The sequence below is a fragment of the Thrips palmi genome, unplaced genomic scaffold, assembly GCF_012932325.1.
Source record: "Thrips palmi isolate BJ-2018 unplaced genomic scaffold, TpBJ-2018v1 HiC_scaffold_10, whole genome shotgun sequence".
Lineage (NCBI taxonomy): Eukaryota > Metazoa > Arthropoda > Insecta > Thysanoptera > Thripidae > Thrips > Thrips palmi.
In genome coordinates, this window is record NW_023144621.1 from 20246186 (window position 1) to 20271670 (window position 25485).

The following is a 25485-nucleotide window of genomic DNA, read 5'->3' on the forward strand; positions in this document are numbered from 1 at the left end:
TAGCTACCCGTTGAATTATGGATCGGATGCATAAAATGTCGGCCGAAATCGGTTGAGGTGTGCCAGCCGGCTGGCTCCAAAGTGAGCGGTGTCGCTCTCGCAGTCGTGGGGCGTGCCCGGCGTGCCGTAGGTGTGCGAGAGAGGCGGAGCGGCGAAGCACTGTTTGCAAGGAAGATGGGCTCGGCTTTGTTGCGGAGGGCTGCATGATGCAGCCGCCTGGCCCGGCCGTCGTCCTCCCCGCCGCAGCTACACTGGAGCCATGCTGGAGCAGGGAAAAAGCCGGCGGTGAAAAGAAGTTGGCTTGACTGGAAGGGTACAGTATTGGATTTCGCGGCGAAAATTGGACCAAGTGGCGCTCAATTTCAGTTTGGCTGCTGCGGCCCGGGGCTGGCCGCCGTACAGTGGGCCGGAAGAACGGTGGAAGCGGTCAAAATCCCGGACGGCTGTTGAGCTCCAGAGTCGCTAAATGGCACTCAAAACGAGCGTGTGACCCCACCACCTCGCCGAACGAGGAATCCGTGGGGTCACACGTTCTATTCCATGGAACTGCAGTCCCATTAGTGACTTTGCAGCTCAAAACGAGCCCAGAGTTGTTGGCCGCTGGCGCCAGTCTTCTGGCCCACTGTGCGCTGGTCGCGGCTGGCCGCCTGGCGGGTGGGCGCTATGACGTTGGGCCCACAACCACTCCATCTGTCTTGCCGCCCCCTTGTTTTTTCGGCCACTCGGATCGCTTAGCTCGTCGCCCATTCCGCGGGGCCGCCCGAAGCCCGGCAGCGAGGTCCCCCATCCCGCCAACGCATTTTTTCCCTCGGCCTCGCCGAAAGTTTGTTGGTCAAACTATTTACTTAGGAGGGCTGGAACCAGACGCAAATGGGCGCGCCGCCATGGAGCCACCCTATCGGCTTGCGGACGCCGCGGCGGCCGCGCCGCGCCACTGTTTTCCACGCTGTTGGGCCAAAAAGAAATGGGCTTCAGTCTAAATCGGGCACTTCCGGACGCCCTGCTACGCGCAGCGGCGGCCCCACACGGCCCGAGAATTATTATTATGATTATTTTTATTAGCATACTTTCTTTTCCGTGCCAGAGTGATAGGCTTCGATCAGATTGAAACTTGAACTTCTTGGCCCACGCTTCGTTTTTTCATTGTTTCTCCCTCTCGCGCCGCCTTCGAAGGCGCGGGGAAGTACTTAAGATTTCCCACTCCCCTGCCCTCGCTGGTCCTTTTAAAGTCGAAGAGACAAAAGAAAAATAGCGCAATAGTCGCGGCGCTGCGCGTCGGAGTCGTGCCGCCGTGCCGGGCTGCGGCCGTGCCGGGCTGCGCTGTAGGTACTGTTCCAGTGGTTCCGGCCGCCGCGGCGCCGCATTGAAATTCCGGGCCGCCTCTCGACCCTCGGCGCGGCGCAGCCTGGCCAGCCTCGTTCTGAGGGGCGTTTTCGTCGCTCTGCCTTTCCCGCGCCCGTGCAGGTGCGAGATAGAGAGAGAGCGACGGAAACGACTCTCGGAATCAGTCTGCTGGCCCAGCCAGCCTCCCCGCCTTCTGTCGCAACTTTTCACCGTGCGAACCGAATCGCCCTATTTATTCCCCACTAATTTGCACTCCGCGCGCGGAGCCCGGCGGAGCCCGGCGTGGCCGCTGGCACACTGATTCCGAGAGTCGTTTCCGTCGCTCTGTCTCTCTCGCGCCCACGGGGCGTCCCGTAGAGGTGCGAGAGAGACAGAGCGAGTCTGCCGGCGGAGCGTCGCCGCGAGCAGCCTCCTTTGCTCCGGCGTTGCCTTGGCGTTGCCTTGGCGTTGCCCTCATTGACGCGACGCGGCACTTCTTCCTTTCCCATTCGCTCTTTATAGAGAAACTAGAACGCCGAAAAAGCGAAAACATGAATCTCTGCCAACATGCAAAATCCCTGAAAGAGCGTTTTGAAGCTCCGTCGGAAATTTCCAAAAGCTTTAGTTTTCGAAAAGATTTCGAAAAGTCTATACCTGCAGGACCGAGAACTCATGGAAATTAAAAACGTTGGAGGTTTTGGAACTTTTTGAAGATTGTAAATAGTTTATTCCTAATAATTTCTCCGGGAATTTCCTAACTTATTTTCAACAGTGTTGCAAATTATTTCTTTTCTCCCTCCTCTTCTAGGGAATAAAACGGGGGAAAGTAAATTGCGCGGTGGCGGCCGGTCGGTCCGGCCGAATGCAAAGATAACAATGCACCGGGCGTGGCGGCGTGGCGGCCTGAAGGCTGGCCGAATTAAGATTCCAATCACGGCGATATTAAACGATCGCACGTCCGGAGAAAAGTGCGCTGCCCTCTCCGCGCTCGATTCTGATGAATTTTCAGGGGGCCGCTCTTGAAACGGCGAGCGGGGGAGAAAGGGGGGGAGGGGAGGGGGCAAGTCCGCCGGGGCCGCCGCAGCGGGGATGAGCCAGTGTGCTGCCAGTGTGCAGCCCGTGGGTGATTGCAAGTCGGAGCTGGATATCAGATAAACTGGCGTGCTGCGTCGATTCCGTATCACGCCACTGTGGCAGTGGTGGCCGCCGCCTCGCTAAGTGAATTCTGCGCACACTTCCTGCCCGCCCCGCCCCCTACCGCCCCCGCGCCGCCCCCGTGCCGCCCCCGAGGGGGCCCTCCCGCCCCTCGGCCCGTTAATCGTGCCCCGGCCAGAGGCATCTTCGCCGCGGACCAATCAAACTTTTTCTGTTTAGCTCCTCGATTAAAGACAATATAAATGCATGCCGTTTCTCCGAGGACGGGGGAGGGGGAGGGGGAGGGGCTGCTCTTCCCTCCGCGAAGCAGTCGGCTTTGGCGGTGGCGTTCCTCTAGCCGCGCTCGCGCCTCACCATGCCACGCCTCGCCACGCCACGCCACGCCTCGCCACGCCTCGCCACGCCACGCCACGCCTCGCCACGCCACGCCACGCCACGCCACCTGCCGGGGGCTGCAATTGGTTTCGCGTTCCCCGATTGCCAGCGTTGCCCGCACTGCGAATCGCACTGCCAGGTGGCTGGCGTGGCTGGCGGCGTGGTACACTACACTGTCAGAAAATTCCGAAAAAAAATGGAAAAATCATGGAGTTTTTCCGAAACTTTTGCATGGAGCTCTCCATAAATGCAGCCGTTAATGTCCCCGGGAAAGGCATTTTGACCCGGACCAATAAATGCTTTTTCGTTAGCTCCTCAAATTAAAGACATATAACCAGTTATTCACGAGGAAGCGGGTGTTTACCTCAGTTTTCTATATTAACGCGAAGCATCGGTTAAGCGATGGCGCTCTAGCACGCTCGCGCTTTGACATTCGACAAAGAACGCCACGCAGCCCGCTTCCACGAGAAGACATGCATTTTACCCCCGCCACGACCCAGAAGCTCCGAAGAACGCACCTGCGGGCCTGGCAATTGTCTCGCGTACCAGATTGCCAAGTTCCCGACTGCAATTCGCACTGCAAGGGTGTTGCCCTAAATGCGGGCGTGGTACAACAGTGTACATATACGTGTGGCTGGCTGCGCGCTGCGCGGGGCCCTGTCTGTCGTTGCACGCGCCTCCAATATGGGTGCCTGGTGTGTGGGTGTTAGAGGGGGCGGAGTGTGTGTCTGTGTGTGTTTGTGTGTGTCTGTGTATTCGCGTTAGGTTAGGTGCCCCGAGGGCTTTCCCCCAAGCAAGACCCGTGTTTTCAAATACCAGATACCCGCAGCAGCCAGGGCCAAAGGATTTCGCACGTGCGTGCGTATTTGTTTGCGCGTGTGTGTCTGTGCGTGTTTGTGTGTGGCTTCGCAGGACTGTTGGGAGCGCAGACAATGGTTCCGTTGATAAGGATTGGACGACAAGGTCCCCCCCGGGGCCGGCCGGGCATATTGCGGCCCGGGTCATTCCGGGCTCGCCAATCCGAAGGGGAAGATGACCGGGGGAGGGGGAGGGGGGCGCTCTCATTGGGCTCCGCTGGCGTTCATTTCGAGTGAATAGGTAGCCCTCAAAGAGATGGCACGACTGTATTTCGGAGTTCCACGCCCCAGCTGAGGTCCAAAGGGAGGTCCGAAGGGAGGCCCTGGCCCTGGAGGCCCTGGCCCGGCCCCGCCGGGGCGGAAGGGTCAGCTTATCGGCGTACACGGCCTCGACGGCCTCGACGGCCTCGGCCCCGCCGTCCGACAATGATTTTGCGCCACGGCTTACAATCCGAGTGGCGGTGCGGAACTGCGGAACTCTCGCGGCCCATCTCGATAAAACAGCTGGAGAAACAAGTTGGTTTACTCGATTGACGCGCCGCCCCCGCCCCGCCCGCCTCTTTGTCCCGCGAGGCGGCGAGAGGCGGCGGGGGCGGCGGGGGCGGGGGCATCCCAACTGAATCAACATGTTCAGCCGCTCCGCGCGGCGATCGCCTTTTTCATCCGGCGCAAATTTGGCGCCGGCCAGAGAGAGGGAGAGAGAGAGACAGACGAACAGACAGAAAGAGGGACTCCGGGGCGTCGTCCGGGCTGAGCGGCTGTGGCGTTGCAGCCTCCATGGAACGTCCAGAAGGGAGGACAGGCAGACAGACAGACTCCATGGCGTCGTGGAGGCGGCGACGTTGCAGCGGCCCGACGCTGTCCTCATCCTCCAACCTGTTACTCGACGTCGCCGCCGATCCGCAGCGAGGCGAACAAAGCGCGGAGGGAGCGGCATGGCGGCGTGGCATGGCGACACACGCCGTGGCGTCGTTTTCAATCTGACTCCTTTCTGCCCGGACCCTGACCCGCCCCGCCCCGCCCCGCCCCGCTAACGACCCCGGCGGATATGCGAGGCCATTTATCGCGCGACGCGGCCCGAGGGGAGGCGGGGCGGGGCGGGGCGGTGCGTCGTCCGTGGTATTGCCCCGCGAATTCCGATGCCTGATAAAGGCCCTGCCCGGCAGCCCGGCGCAACTACTACTCCGCGTTGATTTACGGCCGGCCAATGGGACAAAGAAATAATAATTTAACGGCGACGCTGCCGTCCCGCCGCGTCTCCCTCGCACCCCTGCGACGGGGACGCCCCGCCAGTGCGAGAGAGACAGAGCGCCGAAAGGAAGCGCTGCTCGGGATGCAGTCCGCTGCCGCCGCCCTGCCGGGCCACGCTGGGTAAAAAGTAGAGGAAAGGTTCGCAGTCCGGCGTGTTTGGACCGCTCCCCTACCCGACTCTAGCACTACGGAGGTTCCGTGCATGTTTCCCGTGCAAATTTACATGAGATCCTTATGAGGACCTCGGAGAACGGGTACATCATTTTTCCGTACCCGTTTTCCCTACTTTTTCCTCACTAAACTGCGGACTTTTTCGCAGTGAGTTTGCTCTGCAGACTGATTCCGAGAATCGTTTCCGTCGCTCTGTCTCCCTCGCACTCATGGGGTACTCTTATGCGTGCGAGAGAGTCAGAGCGAGGAAGACGATTCTCGGAATCAGTTTGCAGGGCCAGTGATTGATCCGGCTTGGCGCCGCCGCCTGGCCGCCGCTACCCCTTGCGCCCTCCTTCCCCACTTCTTCTCCTCCTCGGCGAAGCGACGAAGCGGCGAGGCCCGCGCGGCGCCAAGGGCCCAGCGGATGATCCGGCCGCCCCGCCGCGCCCCGCCAGTTGTTAAGTAAAGTTTGCTTTGACTCGACACGCCGCCAGAGCCGCCGGTTGACGCATGCTGTTTGCCGTTTCGCTCTTTTGTAGTGGATTGGGCGATTTTTCTCGGCGGGCGTCGACGTCGGCACGGCGTCGCGCGGACGACGGCGCGGGTCGACTTGGACCGGACGGACCGGTCCGGTCCGGTCGCGGCTCGGGGTTCGGGTTCGGGGCTCGGCGATGCAGCGCCGGCAAGTTATCGTCCGCTATTTGTTGGTCTTCCTCCGGGAAGGAAGGCGGGCGGGGCGGGGCGGCCCGGGCAGTGACACACTGCTGCGGCGGAAAGGGGCAGGGGGCCGCAAGGCGGGGCAAGGCGGGGCAAGGCGGGGCAAGGCGGGGCAAGGCGGGGCAAGGCGGGGCAAGGCGGGGCAAGGCGGGCAAGGCGGGGCAAGGCGGGGCAAGGCGGGGCAAGGCGGGCAAGGCGGGGCAAGGCGGGGCAAGGCGGGGCAAGGCGGGGCAAGGCGGGGCAAGGCGGGGCAAGGCGGGGCAAGGCGGGCAAGGCGGGGCAAGGCGGGCAAGGCGGGCAAGGCGGGGCAAGGCGGGGCAAGGCGGGGCAAGGCGGGCAAGGCGGGGCAAGGCGGCCGGGGGTCCAGGAAGGCCGCCGTCGGACTGCGGCGCCGTGAGATAAATCCACACACATGGACGACGGCCCGGACGGCCTCGACGCGGAGCCCCAGGCCCGGCGGTGGCGCGGTGTGGTGGTTGCTGGCGGACGTCTAGACACGCGTGCGGAGAGCTCGCTCTTTTTCCGGCCATTTTGTTGTTGTTTTGCTTTGAAAAAAGTGGCCCGTTTTTCTGGGTAGGGAATGGAGGCGACCCCCCCATCCTCACCCCCCTCCATGTCGTTCGGATTCCAGTGCCGTGGAATGCGAGTACCTTTATTACGTCCCTCGTTCCTTGCCTCTGCATTTTCCGTCTGAGAATAGAGGTGTTTCCTCGTGCCCGGCCAAGGGCCTGCGCTATCTCCATCTGGCACGAATGCTGCCCCCCCCTCCTCCCCGAGCCGGACAAATAAGCGCGCCCGACAGACACAGTGGCCCTGCACATGCGAGTCGCCCCGACTGCATATTGTATGAAGCGAATGCACATTTTAGCATGGAAACGCTGCGGCAGTAATGTGTCGCGTGTTTTCGGAAAGTGGGGTGGGGGCACGACTTGCGCCCTGCACAGGCAAGGCCGGAACCAGAGACGGCTTCGGGGGGGGGGCGCAAGTTGCCTACTCACAGGCCCAAAGTGCGAGTTTTGCTCCATTTTCAGGGCAGAGGGCTCCCCTCCCTGGATCCGCCACTGTATCCGCTGGCGTGCATCACACCACTGGTGTGGGCGACGCGGTCTGCGTTCTGCGGTGTTCGTTCGAAAAATGCAGGGCTGCAGCACTGCAGGACAGAGGGCTGTTGCTCCAGCAGGACGAGGCCGCCGAGGCCGCAGTCCCCGGGGCGCTCTCCGGCCGCCTCATCTGAGACTGCAGGGCGCGCGGGAACGAGGCTGTTTTGGGGGCGCTTCGCTCTATCTCTCTCTCCACGCATCGCTGCAAAATTTAAGGCGTAGTTTTACGCCGCTGAATAATTTGTGAGCGGTTCCTGCCATGGCCACTAGGATGGCCTCCACCACGAAGGCGTCCACTACATCAGGACGGCCTCCACCACCACGACGGCCTCTACCACTACGACGGCCTCCACCACCTCAACGGACTCCACCACCACGACAGCCTCCACCAGCTCGAAGGCCTCCACCACTAAGACAGCCTCCACTACCTTGACGGCCTCCACCACCAAGACGGCCTCCACCACTACGACGGCCTTCACCACCACGACGGCCTCCACCATGATGACAGCCTCCACCACGTGGTCGGCCGCCACCTCGACCGGCCTCGACGATCCTCTTTCCCTCGACGACCCCCACTACCTTGACGGCCTCGGCCCCGACGGCCTCCTTGCCGTCCAGCAGAGCCACCAATCGGCTGCAAGCAGCACGCGAGCTGCGCGGTGCCCACCTTGGCCCGGCCAAGCACCTCGTCCGCCGATGAGTCCCGTTTTCGCGGAGTCAGGGGGTGGAGTCTGGCGGAAGGGGGGAGGGGGAAGGGGGTGGGGCGCGCCAAGTGTTGCGTGAGGCACTCAGCGCGCCGCGTCGGCCCAGACTTATATGAGTGTGTGTTTCGCTCTTACGTTGGGTTTCATGGCCGTGATCTGTGTTGGCTGAGGGGGCTGCTGGTGGGCGGGGGAGCGAAACGGTGGCGCCGTTTATTTTGTCCCCAGAGTGTGTGCGTGCGCGTATCTGTGTGTGTGCCTGTGTGTGTGTGCGGCCGTGAGCATGAGTTCGAGTCCCCTGTGTGCTACTGAGGGGAATTGCGCCAGATTTTGGGCACTTCGGCGCAGCCAGTGAAGGCACGAGGCCCGTTTCAGGACGACGCTCCGTTTGAACCTTGAACCCTCATTGAACGCGAGTCGACTCTTGGTCGGTTTGTTTTCGTTTTGGCCCGGCGGCCGAGGGTGTGGCGAGACTGGCAAGTGTGGGGCAGGAAACACAGCGGGGTGTGGCTGAGGGTTGTAAGAGGCACCACTTGACCTGAAACAACTGGAGAGCGAGAGAGAGGGAGTGGCGTGTGTAGTGTCTGAAGGCCTCGCCGGCCTGGCCATGAGGCCTGGCCATGAGGCCTGGCCATGAGGCCTGGCCATGAGGCCTGGCCATGAGGCCTGGCCATGAGGCCTGGCCATGAGGCCTGGCCATGAGGCCTGGCCATGAGGCCTGGCCATGAGGCCTGGCCATGAGGCCTGGCCATGAGGCCTGGCCATGAGGCCTGGCCATGAGGCCTGGCCATGAGGCCTGGCCATGAGGCCTGGCCATGAGGCCTGGCCATGAGGCCTGGCCATGAGGCCTGGCCATGAGGCCTGGCCATGAGGCCTGGCCATGAGGCCTGGCCATGAGGCCTGGCCATGAGGCCTGGCCATGAGGCCTGGCCATGAGGCCTGGCCATGAGGCCTGGCCATGAGGCCTGGCCATGAGGCCTGGCCATGAGGCCTGGCCATGAGGCCTGGCCATGAGGCCTGGCCATGAGGCCTGGCCATGAGGCCTGGCCATGAGGCCTGGCCCACATTTGGGGCTCGGGAAGGTGACAAGATCCACGGCGATCCACGGCGTGCTGTCGGGGAATGCCGAAATGCCGGGCAGTTGCAGTCCGAGTGGCCACGGCCAGCGCAACGCACATCGCCACGAGAAGCGGAGAGAGGAAGAGTCAGCACACACGCCCGGGGCGCGGTCCCGCGGTGTGCCTCGCAGTTCACGCCGAGGCCTGACGCGCAGCGCGCAGCGCGTGCGGTCCTTTTCAAGAGGAAATGCTGCAGTACTCGTCTCTTTTGGCCTCTCGCCCCGCCTCTCCCGCATTTCGCTCGAAAACAAATAACGCGGCCCTGCATATCAAAAACAAAAACAAACACACACACACACACACACACACACTTTCGCGCGCATCGTGTGACGCGCCGAAGCAGTCGCGACTCATCGTCGTCGTCGTCGCCGTTTTAATGAAAAGTCGCGGGGATTCATATCGTGTGTTCATCCGACCGATTCCCGTCTCTCTCTCTCTGTCTCTCTCTCTCTCTCTCTCGCTCTCTCTCTCTCTCTCTCTCTCGCCGCCCTTCGAAGCGCTTCCGAGTGCGAGAGAGACGGCGCAGCCTGTTCGGGATGTGCTCGCTCCGCGCGCGCGGTGCGGGGCGCTTGCGCTCCGCGCGGCACGGCGTGGCACGGCGCACGGCGGTACCCGCGTGATACCGGTTGACGCTCCATCACGGCAGCGGGCCGATGCCGAACGGGCATGCTCCGTCTCTCTCGCACTCTTGCGGCGCCCCTATGGGAGCGAGAGAGACGGAACGCCGTTCGGAGTCGACCGGCTGCGCGCGCTGGCACGCATAATGCACACGCGCCACTGCAAACAAACCGTAAAACTGGAGGGATGAACCGCGCTGCCGTGGAGGGCGGCGAGGCCGCCAGCAGGCTGACTCCGAGAGTCGCTTTCGTCGCTCTGTCTCTCTCGCACTCATGGGGCGCCCCGTGTGGGTGCGAGAGAGACAGGGCGCCGAAAGCGACTCCCGGCCTTTGTGCTCTGAGCGGCGCGGCGGCGCGGCGACGCCCAAGTTGGGATCGGCGCCTGGCGGGGCTCGCGGGCCGGGTGGCGTGCGGGCCATTTACTCCGGACTGTCTCAAAGTGCTCGCCATCTTCATCGACTCGGAATTAAATTAATGACCACTTTTCTTTGTGCCGCCGCGCCGTGCCGAGTGAGGCGGGCAAGGCCGGCCGCTTGATGTCCGAGGAGAGAAGAGGAAAGGCCCCGAAAGAAGAGTGGGCGGTCGCCGGCATTAGCAGTCCGCCCCGCCCCGCCCCGCCCCGCCCCGCCCCGCCCCGCCCCGCCCCGCCCCGCCTGGGTCCCGACAGTCGTCGCTCTGTCTCTCTCGCACCCATGCGGGACGCCCCATGAGTGCGAGAGAGACTCTCGGAATGAGTCTCCCGACCCGCATCTCATCGACTGCCAACGACTCGCAACGCTTCGCCCTCTTTAACTCGCCCCCCGCCTTATTAATAAGACCAGATTAATTAAAGCTCCGCGCTGCTGACTCGCCCAGTAAAAAGTTGTGTGTTTGCTGCCTGGGTGTTTTGTCTCCACTTCGTTAGGCGGCCGACCGGGCCGGGCGCTCTTTGCGAGTCGCTCGCTGGATAAATCCGCTAATGATTGGGTCTCTGAGGGCGAGCCGAGCCGGGCAGAGCCGAGCCGAGACGCTGCGCGACCCGCGGAGACGAAAAGCAAATCACTTCCAGTGTGGCCAGAATTTCCTCTCCACTTGGAAATGACTTGGAAGTGAAATGAAATGACCTCCGCTGCTGCCGCTGCTGCCTCGGTCCGGCGCGGCCCCGACCTGGCCCCGTCCTATCCCTCCGGGCCGAGTCGAGCCAGGCCGGGCACGACGGTCTCCGGGCGGCCGCCCCGCCGCCCCGTCGTCGGCAGCGTCAACCTTTTTTACGAGGGGCACTTCCTGACTTCCTTTCTTGGCCGGGAGGTGCGAGGCGGGGCGGGGCGAGGCGGGGCGGGGCGGGGCGAGGCGGGGCGGGGCGGGGCGAGGCGGGGCGGGGCGAGGCGGGGAGGTGCGAGGCGGGGCGGGGCGAGGCGGGGCGGGCCGGGCCGAGGAGTGAAGTCGGATAGTCGCGCGGACGCAGTGAAATAAAAATGTTGCCGGAATGAGGCCGTGCTCGCCGTCCGCCTCGACAAGCGGCCCACCGTCATCTCCGCCTTGTTCAACTCGAGGACGCGTGTTGGTTTGCTGCCGCTGCGCTGCAGCGCGCTGCCGTCGGAGACGACTCCGTTGGTTAGAGGGACTGCCGAAGAGAGAGAGAGACACTGTCGGAGAGACCCCCGGAGTCCTCCAAGCTGGTCAGCGCCTGGAGCGTAGGCACCGCGAGCGCTCCGCTGCGCGCCGGCCGGCCGGCTGCCTACCTCGCAGGCGCTCCCCGCCGCGCAGCCCGCAGTGGATTGCCAACTGATTCGTTATGTATGAACGAGCCTCGTCCGTGGCCTCGGCCGTGGCCTCGACCCTCGCACCGGGCCGGGCGAGTCTGGCGGAGCGCGGCGCTGCCCCCGCGCTGCCCATGATCGTTGCCTGCATCCCCAACGAGGCGATGTCTCGTTCCGCCAAATGATAACGACGCCGGCAATGCACAGCCTGTCTGGAATTAGGCATTAGGTTGTTGCTCGACCCCCAGCGATCTGAACTCTAAAAGCTGTATATTCAAGATTGTCTGTATTGCGGAGAAATTGTCTATCTATCATGGTGGTGCAGCTGAGAGTATAACATACCATTAAGAATTCACAGTGCCTTTACAGATAGTTTGACGAATTTCGTTTGTATTATGGACAAAATCTTCGCCATAATATGTTGGTGCAGCCTTCTCCCATAAGACATTAAGAGTGTGGCCGCCGGGTTAGAAAAGAATGTGTCGGCGTTCCTTCTTTTCTTTCTCTATCTGTCTCTCTCTCAGTGTCTCTCCGTCTCTTTCTTCTCGTTGGATATTTTCGATTTTGCCAGCAAACTGGTTCGGACAAAAATAAAACGGTTTGAGGAGTGGGCTGTTATTGTTGGTGGGTCTGTGACTCGGTCTGTGAGACCTTTTCTAAAAGGAAAAAGCGTCGCGTCCACTGTTGCTTGCTGGCGGACTATGGTGTCGTGCAGCTGTTGCCGCCCCTTCCCCCCCCCTCTCCTTCGCTCTCTCCTTCGCTCTCTCTCTCGCTCTCTCTTCCTCTCTTTCTCTCTCTCTCTCTCTCTCTCTCTCTCTCTCTCTCTCTCTCTCTCTCTCTCCCTCTTCCCCCCTCGCCCTCTCCCCCTCCTCCTGTCCCCTTCTGGACGCTCCCGGAGCGCTGCCCGCGTCCCGGAGGACTTAAAATGCGAATTACTTCCTATATCAGGAAATGTCACGATGTGTTGTATATGTTTACCCCGCCTCCCCTATCGCAGAGGGGCCATCCTCCCTTTTTTCCTTCCAGCCAGTCTCTTTCCTCTTCGTCGCCTGTGCAGACTGTCTCCGATCTGGAGCTCTCCTTCTTGCACTCAAGAGGCACCCCTCGTGTGTGCGAGAGAGACAGGCCGACGGGACATCACGCTCGGAATCAGCTTGGCTTGTTCGCCGGCCCCGTCTATACACTACACTGCAGACTGAATCCGACAGTCGCTCTGTCCCTCTCGCACCTGTACGGGACGCCCCATGAGTGCGAGAGGGACAGAGCGACGGAAACGACTCTCGGAATGAGTCTGCTTGACGCCGCGGCAGGCGCCATGCATTCTGCATTCCGCAATCGGGTGCCGCTTGCCTGGCCGCTGTCCGCCATGTCCTGGGCCTCCCCGTGGGCCTCCCTGCAGACTGATGCCGAGGGTCGACGCTGTGTCTCTCTCGCACTCGTTCCTCATGGGTGCGAGAGGGACAGCATCGACTCTCAGAATCCAGTGTGCTGAGGGCCGCGCCTTGGGCCCGCTCCCCTCCGCCGAGGTCCTTGTTCTCGTCGTCGTCGGCAAGGTCGAGAGGGCGGAGCGCCGATTATTTGGGAGGCCAGATAAATCCTGGCGGAGACTGCAGGGAGCGGCGCCGTGCGGCAGCGAGGGGCTCTGCACTGCATGCGCAAGCGCGCCCGCAGCGCCACGCAAGTATCAATTTCACGGGCCTGGCCTGGGCCGCCCTGCGCTACGCGGCGCTACGCTCCAAGTCCATGTCCAGGGCGGACCCTGTTGTAGCGCTGCGGGAGGCAGTCTTTGTAGAGAAGGAGCGGTTCGAAGCACTGGCAGAGCTAGCCGAGCCCAAAGGGAAAGCCCAAATGGGAAGCCCAAATGGGAGACTCAGAGGGAAGCCAAAAAAGAAAACTCAAGGGAAAACCCAAAAGAGAAAGCCCAAAAGGGAAAGCCCAAGGGGAAACCCCAGAGGGAAAAGCTCAGAGGGAAAGCCCAGAATGAAAGCCCAAAGGGAAGCTCAAAGGGATAGGGCAATAACGATAAGTCAGAAGGGTGGCGCGCCCTGCCAGTCAAGCGTGCCGTGGCCCGCCCGGCCCGGAACGGAAGAATGCATTTTTTCTGCGCCATAACACGCGGCAGCAGGCCGAACGGCGCTATCTCTCTCTCTCTCCCTCGCAGCCCTGGCGGAACACGAGTGCGAGAGAGACAGAGCGACGAGGCAGCGTTCCGGACGCGGCGCGCCGCGGGCTGCAGCAGGAGGTGCGCCTGCGATAGCGGGGGAGCGTGGAGCAGAGCGGCCCAGAGCGGAGCAGGTTGGCGTCGTTACCAGGACGCGACACGTGCCGTATTTCAGGCCAGCAGACCGATTCCGAGAGTCGTTCTCGTCGCTCTGCCTCTCTCGCACGCATGGGGCGTGCTGCCAAGGTGTGAGAGAGACAGAGCGACGAAAGCTACTCTCGGAGCCAGCCTGCAGGCACGCCGAGCGGCACGCCGAGCGGCACGCCGAGCCTATCGCAGTGTATCGCGGCGCAGTCAGGCGCCGCCGAGCCGAAGGTAAGGTGATGCACTGCCGGAGTCTCTTGCACGCGGCGGGGAGGACAAAGGGGCGGGGAGGAGGAGGAGGTTAAACTCTCAACTTTTTTCAAAGTCCTCCATTTTGTCGCTCTTGTGGGCCGCTCCAACTCCGCAAGGGCTGCTCTGTAAACCATTGGTTTTGTTTATCCTTTGACTTTGTGGTCTCGGTGTGTGGGCGTGTGTGTGAGTGTGTGTGTGCGTCGTGCCTGTTTTGAGCGGCCGGGGGATGCCTTTTTCCATCCTGGCCGAGGCCTGCCCCCAGAGGGAAAGTGAATGGCTGCCGTTTCAAAGAGGCGGTCCGTAAGTCATCGCTAGTCGTTGCACAGCAGTGGGGCAGCATTGGGCCGAGAGACTCGGGGCGGCCCTGGTGGCCCTGGCGGCCCGGGGACTGCAAAGGGCAGAGCGAAGGGAGGCAGGCCGATTGAGTCAAGGAAACAACGGATGACGCGGCAGCCGTAGCGAGCGTAGCAAGCCGGCAACACAAAGGGGCAAATATTGGCGGGACCGAGCAGCCAGTCAGCCAGCCAGCCAGCCAGCCAGTCGAGGGGAGCGCAGCGTCGACGCAGCGGGGCTTTGGTCCGCCACGCGCGCTTTCATATCGCCCAATCAGGAGACAATGTAAAACAAATTTGGCGCCGCGTGCCCCACCGGCACGGACCAGCTCGGCTTGCATCCCTCTCCGCCCCCTCGCCGCCGACATGAACCCCGTCGGTGCGGTGTGGCGGCACGGAATGGCATGGCATCCGGACGTCCGGGGCCGTCCGGGCCGTCCAGGCTGCTCGGCCAGAGGAGCGATTCCGGACGGCGCTGTCTTCGCTCTGTCTCTCTCGCGCTCGAGTAGTCCGCTGAGGGTGCGAGGGAGACAGGGCGCCGCCCGGACGCAGCCTCGGGCTGCAGTGTGCCGGCGGCGCAGCCTCGGCGTGGCGGTGCATATTGCGTTTGGTAAACGGCGCGGCGGAACGCCTGGAATGCCATTCCGACCGATGCAATGCTATCGCGCTATCGCTGGGCTGGGCGGCACACAGTGGGCCAGAAGACCGGTGGAGGCGGCCAAAATTCGAAACGCGTTTTGAGCTGCAGAGTCGCTAAATGGGACTCGAACCGAACGTGTGACCCCACCAATGGATTGCGCTCCGAACGAGGAATCCATTGGTGGGGTCACTCGTTCGGTTCGAGCCCTGTTTAGCAACTCTGGAGCTCTGCACGCGTCTAGAGTTTTGGCCGCCTCCACCGGTCTCCTGGCCCACTGTGAGGCCCGCCACCCCTCCTCGGCAGGTGCGGCGTTATTAATGCGTCCTTGACGGCGCCGCGATGACGGCTGCTTTTCATTCGCGCCACAAACGAACGGCAATCAGTCAGCGCATCGCGCCCGCGTATTGGGCGGGGCGCATCTCTCTCCCTCTCCCTCGCACCCCTACGGGCGCCCTGTGAGCGCGACAGAGACGGAGCGACGGTTCGTTCGGAATCAGTCCGCCGCGCCGCGTTATGGAAACCGCCGACTCATGACGAGCGGCGACAGTCGGATTCCGAAAAGAGCCGTCGCTGTCGTGTCTCTCGCTCGCCTGCGGGACGCCCTGGAGTGCGGACAGGGCCAGCGACGGTGGAGGCCCGGCTGCCGTGTTTCGCTCGCCGCGGGACGAACCGCGAGTGCGAGAGAGACGGGCCACGGACATCGGTTGCCGGGGCCGCGCTCGTGTCTCTCGCTCGCCTGCGGGACGCCCTGCGAGTGCGAGAGAGACAGGGCCACGGACATCGGCTTGCCGGCGCCGCGCTGCCGTGTCTCTCGCTCCCCTGCGGACGCCTGCGAGCGGAGAGACAGGGCCACGGCATCGGCTTGCGGCGCCGCGCTGTCGTGTCTCTCGCTCGCCTGCGGGACGCCCTGCGAGTGCGAGAGAGACAGGGCCACGGACATCGGCTTGCCGGCGCCGCGCTGTCGTGTCTCTCGCTCGCCTGCGGGACGCCCTGCGAGTGCGAGAGAGACAGGGCCACGGACATCGGCTTGCCGGCGCCGCGCTGTCGTGTCTCTCGCTCGCCTGCGGGACGCCCTGCGAGTGCGAGAGAGACAGGGCCACGGACATCGGCTTGCCGGCGCCGCGCTGCCGTCGCGGCCTGGAATTATTCCTCATCGATTGGTGCCGCTCCCCGAGCAGGCGATGCAGCAGGACGGGTACGTCCGGCAGGGGCGCAACCAGGCCTCGCACAGCGCGCCGCGGCTTGGGGCCGCGATGGGTGACACGATGCCGTCGCGACGCCCCGCCCTGCCGCTCCGCTCGCCCCGCTCAAAGTGGATTTGCCAGAAGGCCGGCGCCGGCGGCCAAAACTACAGATTCGTTAAACAGGCCTCGAACCGAACGTATGACCCACACCAATGGACTCTTCGTTTGGGGAGCAATCCATTGGTGGGGTCACACGTTCGGTTCAAGTCCCATTTGGCTCAAAACGTGTCCGGGATTTTGACCGCCTCTGCCGGTCTTTTGGCAAATCCACTGTGTGCTCTGGGCTCGGCTTGCCTCGCGCGAAATAAAGGAAAATAATTTCGGGGCTGAAAGCGGACCGTAAAGACAGCGACCCGGCGGCACTGCCGGCAGCGCTCATTTCTAGGCGGCACGCTAAGCACTACGGCAGGTGGGGCTGCCACTTAACCTCCGTGACGCTGGCGTGTCGCCTGGAGGCGTGGCGGCGGGGCGGGGCGGGGCGGCGAGGCGCGGCGGCGAGGCCGCTGGAGGCACTGCCAGGCAGGCGGCCCGGGGCGCAACCCTTTGGGCAAGGTGGTGCCGCGTGGAGCGCTGGGCGTCGCCTGCCTGGCAGTGCCTCGCCATGCCTCGCCTCCTGTTCCCTGCCGTGCCGCCGCGCCAGAGAGGATGTGGACCAAATTTAGGTGGAATTCCCGCCTCCCCCTCATTCTCTCTTTACCCCTGCAAGGCCCGCCCGCCACGGCCCGTGCCTCATCTCGCACTTTTATGCGTACCTGAGCCGTAAATCCGAGGACGTAGTTGCGCCTCTGGCGGCACCCCGCCACGCCCCGCCCCGCCACGCCCCGCCACGCCCCGCCACGCCCCAAAGCGTTTCTCTCCCTCTGACATTCTTTTCTGGCTGCTCGGTATATTTCCGCCTTGCCTTGCAGAGGTTCGGCGGTGCAGTAAAACGGGGAAATTAGCGGCAGGTGTGGGAAGGGTTGGCAGTGGTTGGCGCGGGCGGGTAGCAGTGGCGCGGGCGAGTGGCGCCTTCTTTCCGGTGCAGCAGATCTCCGGGATCGGGCCGAACTAAGAGTCCCCAGCCATCTGCACAGACTGTGTGCGCCTCTCCCGCTTTTCCGGAGCAGTCTCTCAGTCTCTCTTCGTCCGGCCGGTCGGAAGTCCCTGGCTTTCCCTCGGCCGAGAACGTTCTTTGAAAGCTAGCGCTCTCTCTCTCTCGCTCTCCCTCTCTCTCTCTCTCTCCGAATTTTATTCTCGGCGCGTGTCCTCGACGGTGCCCTGCTTGGACTGGGCCGTTGTGATTGGCTTTTCATTTTCGGGAAAGTGCGCACGCGGAGCTTTCCGCGAAGGCATCTACGGCTTGAAAGGAAGAAATCGGGAAATGCCTTCCTGCGTGGAATTATTCCAATAACGCGACGCGGCGGCGAAGGACCAGGGAAGGACCAGGCAAGGCCAGGAACCGCGGAGGGCGAGGCGCCGCGGTGGCTGATGAATTATTAGCCGCCATTATGAGCTGCCGGAGGATGCTGGAGGATGCTGGAGGATGCTGGAGGCGGCCGCTGGAACGCGGCGTATCGCCGCAACTCGCTGAGCCGAGCGACATTTAGTGACCCCCAGGCACCCCCGAGGCGCGGGGTAGCGCCGGGTAATCGCCTCATCACTTTTGAACGAGTTGGCGCGGGCCCGGCCGGCGCGGCGGAGATGCGTCCATTTCCTCGGGTGTGAAAGTTTCACGCAGAAGGGGCGCGGCCCTCACTTATGTAGCTGATGCGGGGCTGTAAGGCGCTGCCTGCCGGCCTGGCTGCCGGCCTGGCGGGGCGGCGCGGGACTTTTCATTAGAGTTTGCGGTAAAGAGTCGGCGTGTACAAAGGGCAGGTGGGCGTCCCCCGTCCCTCCCAGAGTCTGGGGCCCAGACCGCCCGGGCCCAAGCCCCGCAGCCCCGCAGCCCCGCAGCCCGGACCCTCGTCCCGCCGTGCCACCACACCTGCAAGTTGCGACCCCGGCCGGACAGAGCGGCGCGCCGCCCGGACCCCGCCGACCAACTTCGGCCGCCCCACCCGACCCGGTCCTGCCTTGGAGCCCTGCGTCGTCTCCGTCGCTCCGTCTCTGTCGCACTCTGTGCGTGCCCTATGGGTGCGACAGAGACAGAAGAGTGGAAACGGATCTCGGGGTCGGGGCCGGTCGGGGCCGGTCGGGGCCGGTCGGGGCCCGTCGGGCTGCAGGACCGCCCCGTCCGTCACCGAGGCCCCAAACGGGGCGCGCCGCGCACGCAGCACGCCGCGCCGCCCGCGCCGGTGTGTGTCTTTGGAAGCGCCGGCGGCGGGGAACGGAAAAACTTTGCGGATCACCGTGGAAATATTACGATTGCATTTGGCAAAAGTTTGTGTAACCAAGCCGCGGCGTGGCGTCTCCTGCGCGACGGCCAGACGGCGACCTGGTTGGCCTTCGCGCCCCGCCCCGCCCCGCCCCGCCCCCCCCCCGCGGCATCCCAGCCACTCGGCTCGCATTTTTTCGCGCGGCCGCAATTTCCCTCGGAGCGGCGCCTTGGCGGCGGCGCCCTCGCGGGCCAAGCTGCGCTTTCGTCGCTCTGTCTCTCTCGCACCCCTACGGCCCGGCCCGTGAGTGCGAGGGAGACAGAGAAGCGCTGTTCGGAATGTGCCGCCTGCCCCGGCCGCCCTTTGCTCGCGTGAATTATTAGTGATGTCAACGCGGAGCGCGGAGCTTAGCGGCCTGCCCATTTAAGCCCTTTCTGCCCCGGGCACTCTGTTCGCCCTGTTCACTCTGTTCGCCCCAAACCACATCAAGGCGCCAGCGCGCGCAGCCGTAAGAGCAGAAGCCCTCCTTCGCTAGCCGCGCGGCCCCGGGGCCTCACCTCACGCCGCGCCTCACGCCGCCTTCAAGTAGCCCCAGAGGCTGGAGAGGAGAGGCAACTCCTTAATGTATTCGGGCCAAAGGCGCATTCTCCCTCCGTGGCCGCCGTGGCCGCCCTTGACTCTGTATGTGTGTGTGTGTGTGTGTGTGTGTGAGTGAGTGAGTGAGTGAGTGAGTGAGTGAGTGAGTGAGTGAGTGAGTGAGTGAGTGAGTGAGTGAGTGAGTGTGAGCGTGTGAGTGAGTGAGTGAGTGAGTGAGTGAGTGAGTGAGTGAGTGAGTGAGTGAGTGAGTGAGTGAGTGAGTGAGTGAGTGAGTGAGTGAGTGAGAATTGCGGTGAAAAGGATATGCCCTCGTAAAACGAACAAATTAAAACTTGTATAGTTTTTATTAGTTTTTTAGTAAATTTTGTTAAATTTTAAAAATTGAATTAAATTTGACTAAACTTAAGTATTTTTAATTAATTTTCATTTGCAAAACTAAAATTTGTTAATCTTTGTAAGCTGCATTTATTCAATTTAATTTAAGATTTAATCAAAGCAGCTTACAAAGATTAACAAATTTTAGTTTTGCAAATGAAAATTAATTAAAAATACTTAAGTTTAGTCAAATTTAATTCAATTTTTAAAATTTAACAAAATTTACTAAAAAACTAATAAAAACTATACAAGTTTTAATTTGTTCGTTTTACGAGGGTGATTCTAAGATGCAGGATGCAGCAGATTTAGCGCCTGGCAGGTAGGCCTCCTGGTCTTCTTCAGCGCGTAGCGGTGGTGCGTGTTGCCTATGCTGGAGTTCGCAGGCGCCTCGAACTGGCTGTCTTCTTCTTTAGTTTTGGGATTTGGATTAAAAATTGAATGGGTCGGATTGGTTGTGAGGGTTGTAAAATAAGTGAGGTTGGGAAAAATTTAGAAAAGAAGAGAGAGCGACAGAGAGAGGGGGGAGGAAGGGAGGAGGGATGGGGCGCCCGGAGCGCGTGGCACGCGGCGTGGCGCCAGCAATGCTTCTCAATCGACAGACTTGTCATGTCGCCAGCCGGAGCGCCGCGCCCCGAATCGCTTGCCGCTCGCCGTCTTAATATTTTGCTCGTTCCGCTTGTCGCCACTTGATCTCTCTCTTTTCCGCGAGGCGTGTTGTGTAGTGCTGCTGTGTTTTTCCCTTTATCTCCGCCCGACTTAAATCACGTCGTCAACAAGTGCGTGCAGCGCCACGCCTCGCCACGCCACGCGAAGCAGTCGATAAATTGCCGTGTCGCAGATTGCAGAATGATTGCCGTCACGGGTTCAACCCCACCCCGCCGCTTACTCCTTACGCCTTCCTCGTCTTTTTAATGCACCAGTTGCCTTCCTCAGTGTACTTACACGGCAAAACCTGTTCGTGATTTTTCCAGGAACTCTCTGAAAATCGCCCATAGCTTTGCCATATGCTTTATGGGAAAGCAAGAAACCATTTTTGCGTTGTGTACGCGCGAAAAAGGAATATGTCACTGACGGCCGCCGGCATTTGAACCCTCGACTAACGTCGTGCCTTCTTGTTTGTGCTGCAGGTGCCCGGCCGGATGCCAGCGAATGTGAGCGAGACGTGACGCGCCCCGCCTGCTTCGCCATGGCCTCCACGACGGCCTCCACGACCGCCATGTCCGCGCTCACGGCGGCCGCCCTGCTGCTGGCCGTGCTGGCCCGGCCCGCGGCCTGCACTGTGGAGCAACTGGCGCCAGGTGAGTACGCACTCTCTGAAAATCTCTTAGTGAAGATTCCCCGTAATATAGTCGAGATTATCCATATCATCGTGAGGGAAGTGTAATAGTTTGAAGATTCTCCATGTTATTGTGAAAATTTTCTTTGTGATGGTGGCGCGGCTGTCATGATAACTAACCTCTGAAAGTTCATTTCACTCTATGGACTTGACGACAGTGTAGTGCAGCGCGACGCACGGCTCTGAAATTTCCCATGCGGAATTGTCTGTTGAAATTATGTAAACCTGCGCCCTCGGTGAGCGAGCCGAGCAACATTCCCCGGTGTGCTGCCGCGCCGCCGCGCTCACGCCCGGAGTGCTGGCCGGCCGGCCCCGGGCCCGGGCTGCGTGGTCCGCTCCCTTTTCTAATTACGACGGGAATACCTCGCGAGTTCCCGCGCTGCAGGCGGGGCGGGGCGGGGCGGAGGGTTCGCGGGGCACGGGAGGATAGCGGCGGGGTCTAATCAAGAGTGTGCCTCTGTGCCGAGAGCGGGCCGGGACCTCGGCCGGGGCAGCAGCAGCGCAGCACAGTGACCTGCTGGCATCCAAGGGCCGTTTTAGAGAGGGGTTCGGGCAGGCGTTGTCGCAAACGTTGCTTACTTACTGGGGCGAAGCACGATGTTTTGCCCACCTTCCAGTCGTCCCCTAACGCTCAGGGCGGGCCGCCCAGGCGCCACCCGGCCGTGTGTTCTGCTTATCCCGTTACAGGTTCGCAGTTCGCTCGGCCGGGCCTCGGATCGCGCCTCGTAATCAGTCCGGCCCTATCTCATTCTATCGCCACCCCGGCATGGCCTGCCACGGCACGGCGCGGCACGTGTATATATCTAAATATCCCGGCAGGGCGGCGGCAGCGAGCAGGCTCAGCCAATTACAGCCGACCTTAGGAATTTACTGGCGCGAGGTGTGATCGCGATCGCGGAGCACGCTCGTCGCTGTGTCTCTCTCGCACCCACAGGCCGCTCCGAAGGGTTCCGAAGGGGTGCGAGAGAGACAGAGCGACGGCAGCCCCGCTCGGGATCCTCCTGCCGGGGTGCGGAGGCATGGCGCGGGCAAGGCGGAGGGGCGCGCTGCGCTGAGCCGCCTGAATCGCTAAGACGCTGGGAGGGCGGCCGGCGCCTCCACTGCCTCCACGGTGGCGGCCCACGGCGGCCCAAGGCAGCCCAAGCCTCGGTGCAGCGCTAATCTCCGCCAGTATAAATATTGGATGCCGCGGTGGCGGGCCAGGAGGGCCGAGGCCGACTGATTCCGAGTGTCGTTTTCGTCGTTCTGTCTCTCTCGCACTCTTGGGGCGTCCCGTGTAGGTGCGAAAGAGACGGAGAGACGAAAAAGACTGTCGGAGTCAGTCTGCCGCTTCCGTGCCGTCTGCCGCGCGCCGCTTCGCCTTGTCGACTGCAGTGCGCTGGTGCGGGTCCCGTGCGGGTCGTGGCGGCGCTGGTGGTGGCCTGGCCAGCGCGGTCAGAGGCCCTCTGATGCGGTTCGATTGGTATCAGTATCAATTCCGGGTGCACCGCGCGCTATCACTGTGTCCGGGGCGGGGCGGGGCGGGGCGGGGCGCAGTGGCACCGTCCCCATTACATGCACATACATACCCGACACCAATCTTGGTCGTTATCGCGCCTCGTTCTGCGTGTGCGACGGTGTGCGCGTGTGTATGTGTGCGTGTGTGCACCTGTGTGTGTGCGTGGCCCGTTTTCCCCGGCACTGCGCACGCCGCAGCATAGTCGTATAACGTTGCGCTTCGCGGTTTCAATATTATTATTTTCCGCCGATCCGCTCCGCCCGCTGGCCCCTGGCTGCCCGCGCTCGCCACCCATTGTGATTGTTAATCGTTGTGCCGGGAGCTCCCCTCCCCCGCCCTGATCCATTGTTCGGCCCGGGGGTACGACAGGGAGTGAGTAAAGGGGCCCACCGCCCCCTGCCCCCCCCCCTCGCCCGGAGCGCAGCGGCGCGAGCCACAGCTTTCTGTCGGCGCGACATGGCCACGCCCTGCCACGCCACGCCCCGCCACGCCCCCCGACATCCTCGTTTCGTCCCAAATTAATTCCCGGCTCGACGGAGTGAAAAATGCATTCGTGCGAAATGGGCGGAAACGCGAGCGCGCCGGACGGGCGCGTTTTCCGTTTTTCGGACCGCGTGGCGTCGCGGCTGGTCTACCCCTTGGTCTGACCCGACCCTTGGTCTGACCCGACCCTTGGTCTGACCCGACCCTTGGTCTGACCCGACCCTTGGTCTGACCCGACCCTTGGTCTGACCCGACCCTTGGTCTGACCCGACCCTTGGTCTGACCCGACCCTTGGTCTGACCCGACCCTTGGTCTGACCCGACCCTTGGTCTGACCCGACCCTTGGTCTGACCCGACCCTTGGTCTGACCCGACCCTTGGTCTGACCCGACCCTTGGTCTGACCCGACCCTTGGTCTGACCCGACCCTTGGTCTGACCCGACCCTTGGTCTGACCCGACCCTTGGTCTGACCCGACCCTTGGTCTGACCCGACCCTTGGTCTGACCCGACCCTTGGTCTGACCCGACCCTTGGTCTGACCCGACCCTTGGTCTGACCCGACCCTTGGTCTGACCCGACCCTTGGTCTGACCCGACCCTTGGTCTGACCCGACCCTTGGTCTGACCCGACCCTTGGTCTGACCCGACCCTTGGTCTGACCCGACCCTTGGTCTGACCCGACCCTTGGTCTGACCCGACCCTTGGTCTGACCCGACCCTTGGTCTGACCCGACCCTTGGTCTGACCCGACCCTTGGTCTGACCCGCCTGGGTTCTGGCTGCCAGTGTGGCAGTGTCGAGGCCTCGGTCGAGGCCAAGGCAGTGACCCTCGACCTCACCCACTCTCGTCTCACCTTCCCAGCCTATCCTATCCAGTGGGCCGCCACACGACGCTCGCTTCTCTCGCCCATTTTTCTCCGGTCCGCATATTCATTCCGCTCGGCGCGCTGGCGGCGGTGTCGTGGTGCCGCCCCACCCCCTCTCTCCCTTCGCCCCCCTCGCTCTATCTTTCTTCTCTCGCTCTGCCTCTCTCCGCATCGGCACGCCTTGTGACAGCGCTGTCTGTCGGGGCGGCGCATCTTGGAACTGAGTTACGGTTTGTAATTCCGAGGAGGCGCATGGAATAACACGTAAAAGTAACTCGCGAATTAAAGTGTGTATGTGTAAGAGGGAAGGGAGGGTCTGGTAAGAGAGGATAGGGAGCGAGAGAGAGGGGAGGGAGAGAGATGAGGGACAGAGAGGGAGTGAGTCTTATTACCACCGAGGGCATGCCAACTGCCGGTGCCGCCTCACCTGTGTCTCTTTCATTTCTGTCGCCGTGCCGCCGCCGGGTGGAGCACGGTGGAGCAGCAATGGCGCTTCATCGGCACACTGCCAGTGTGCTGCCAGCGAGTGGCGCCCTTCGCTTTGTGTCGGGGGCGCAGCCCCTCACTGTAAAAGGATCGCTTTCGTTCATAATTGAACCGCGAAATGCGGCGGCTGGAGAACGAACTGCTTTGCGTTGCGGTCTCCACTCGAGACTGACTCCAGACAGACTCCAGACAGAGAGTGGGCAGAATACAGGCAGGCTCCAGGCGGGCCTCGTCAGACTCCAGCCAGAGTCCGGGCTGACTCCAGCCGACCTCAGCCAGACTCCAGCCAGAGCTAGACTCCAGCCAAACTCAAGTCAGACTCCAGCCTGACCCCAGCCAGACTCTAGCCAGACTCCAGCCAGATGCTCCCGACTCAAAGACACAATGCGGGGCTTTCAAACGCGTGCGCGACGACGGCGAAGGGCGTCGGCACGTCCTGGGCGCAGACACGCGCCTTGCTCACTCACTCACACACACGCGCGCGCGCACTCGTGTATCAAACAAGTGTACGCCTGTGTGTTTGTAGGAGAGCTCCGCGTGTCTTGTTCGAGAATAAAGTACCGAGCAACTTTTGCGACGCCGCCGCTGCCGTCGCCAATCGCGCGTGCGGGAAAGGGAGAGGGGAGGGGGCCACAGCAGGCTGCTCCAGAACAGTGTCTCTCTCGCACTCATGTGAACCGTGCCTAAAGGGTCCGAGAGAGAGAGAGAGAGAGAGAGAGAGAGAGAGAGAGAGACCGTTGCAAGGGTAGCTGGCTGCCGCACGTGGCGTCGCGGTCCAAGTCGCAAGACGCGGCTACTTTCAATCCCACCGGGGCCCCACCTAGCCGTGCTAGCGCGGGGCCCCGATTTTCCGCACGATTGACCTTCGGCCGGGTGGGCCTGGCGGCCTGGCTGGTGGGCTGGGTTGGCCCCATGCCGATTCCGAACAGTGCTTTTGTCGCCGTCTCGCTCGCACCTCCGGCATTTCCTGTGAGTGCGAGGGAGACGGGGCGACGAGGGCGGCTGGTGTTGTTCCAGACTTGGGCCCCTTGCATTAGCATCACTCTTTCCCTCCGCTTGGCCGGCCTGCCTGCTTGCCGCGGCTTGCCGGCTCAATGAGACAAGTGAGTCTCCGGAATCTACAGTGCCCCGGCCGGCTGCCTGGCTGGCCGCAGACTCTGCCTCGCCGCCGCTGCTTCGATTCGCCCGGATTCGCCCTCCTTCCCGCTGCTGCCTTTTACTACCGCTTGCTGTTGTTTTTGTTTTTTGTGCTGGTGGTGCAGATGCTGCGGGAGCAAACAACAACAACAAGTCGTATTTTATACCCGTGTGGGATACTCTCGGCTGCCACCGCAGAGCCCCACCTCCCCCTTCCCCCCCCTTCCCCCGCCCCTCCTCGCCCCCCCCCCCCCCCCCCCCCCCCGTGGGGATGAACACTTTGTCCCGCGAGATGGCGGTCGCGGAAGCGAGCGCGCCGCGTGGCTCCTCCAGGTACGAGGGGGAAATGACTCTGGCAGTGTGCGCCCGCCCTCAAACTAATTAAAATACTACCACGACTTGTCTAATTTGTGCGTGAAAAATCACGTGATTAGTAACCAACTTGAATGCACGCAATAATTAAAGGTACACATTAAATGTCTTTTGCACTAAGTTTGTACGAAACATCCTACGGTTTTTTTGTGCAAATGAACTTTCC

General features: G+C 62.2%; 1 protein-coding gene across 1 annotated transcript in view; it reads left to right on the forward strand.

Annotated features, from left to right (window-relative positions):
• The window catches only part of LOC117639091 (semaphorin-2A), a 198061-nt gene that overhangs the window by 159327 nt on the left and 13249 nt on the right, over positions 1 to 25485 (forward strand). The window contains exon 2 of the mRNA XM_034374492.1: positions 20273 to 20443. Within this exon, the coding sequence (XP_034230383.1) occupies positions 20332 to 20443 (112 nt within the window). The 5' untranslated portion in view covers positions 20273 to 20331. The remainder of the gene's footprint in view (positions 1 to 20272; positions 20444 to 25485) is intronic.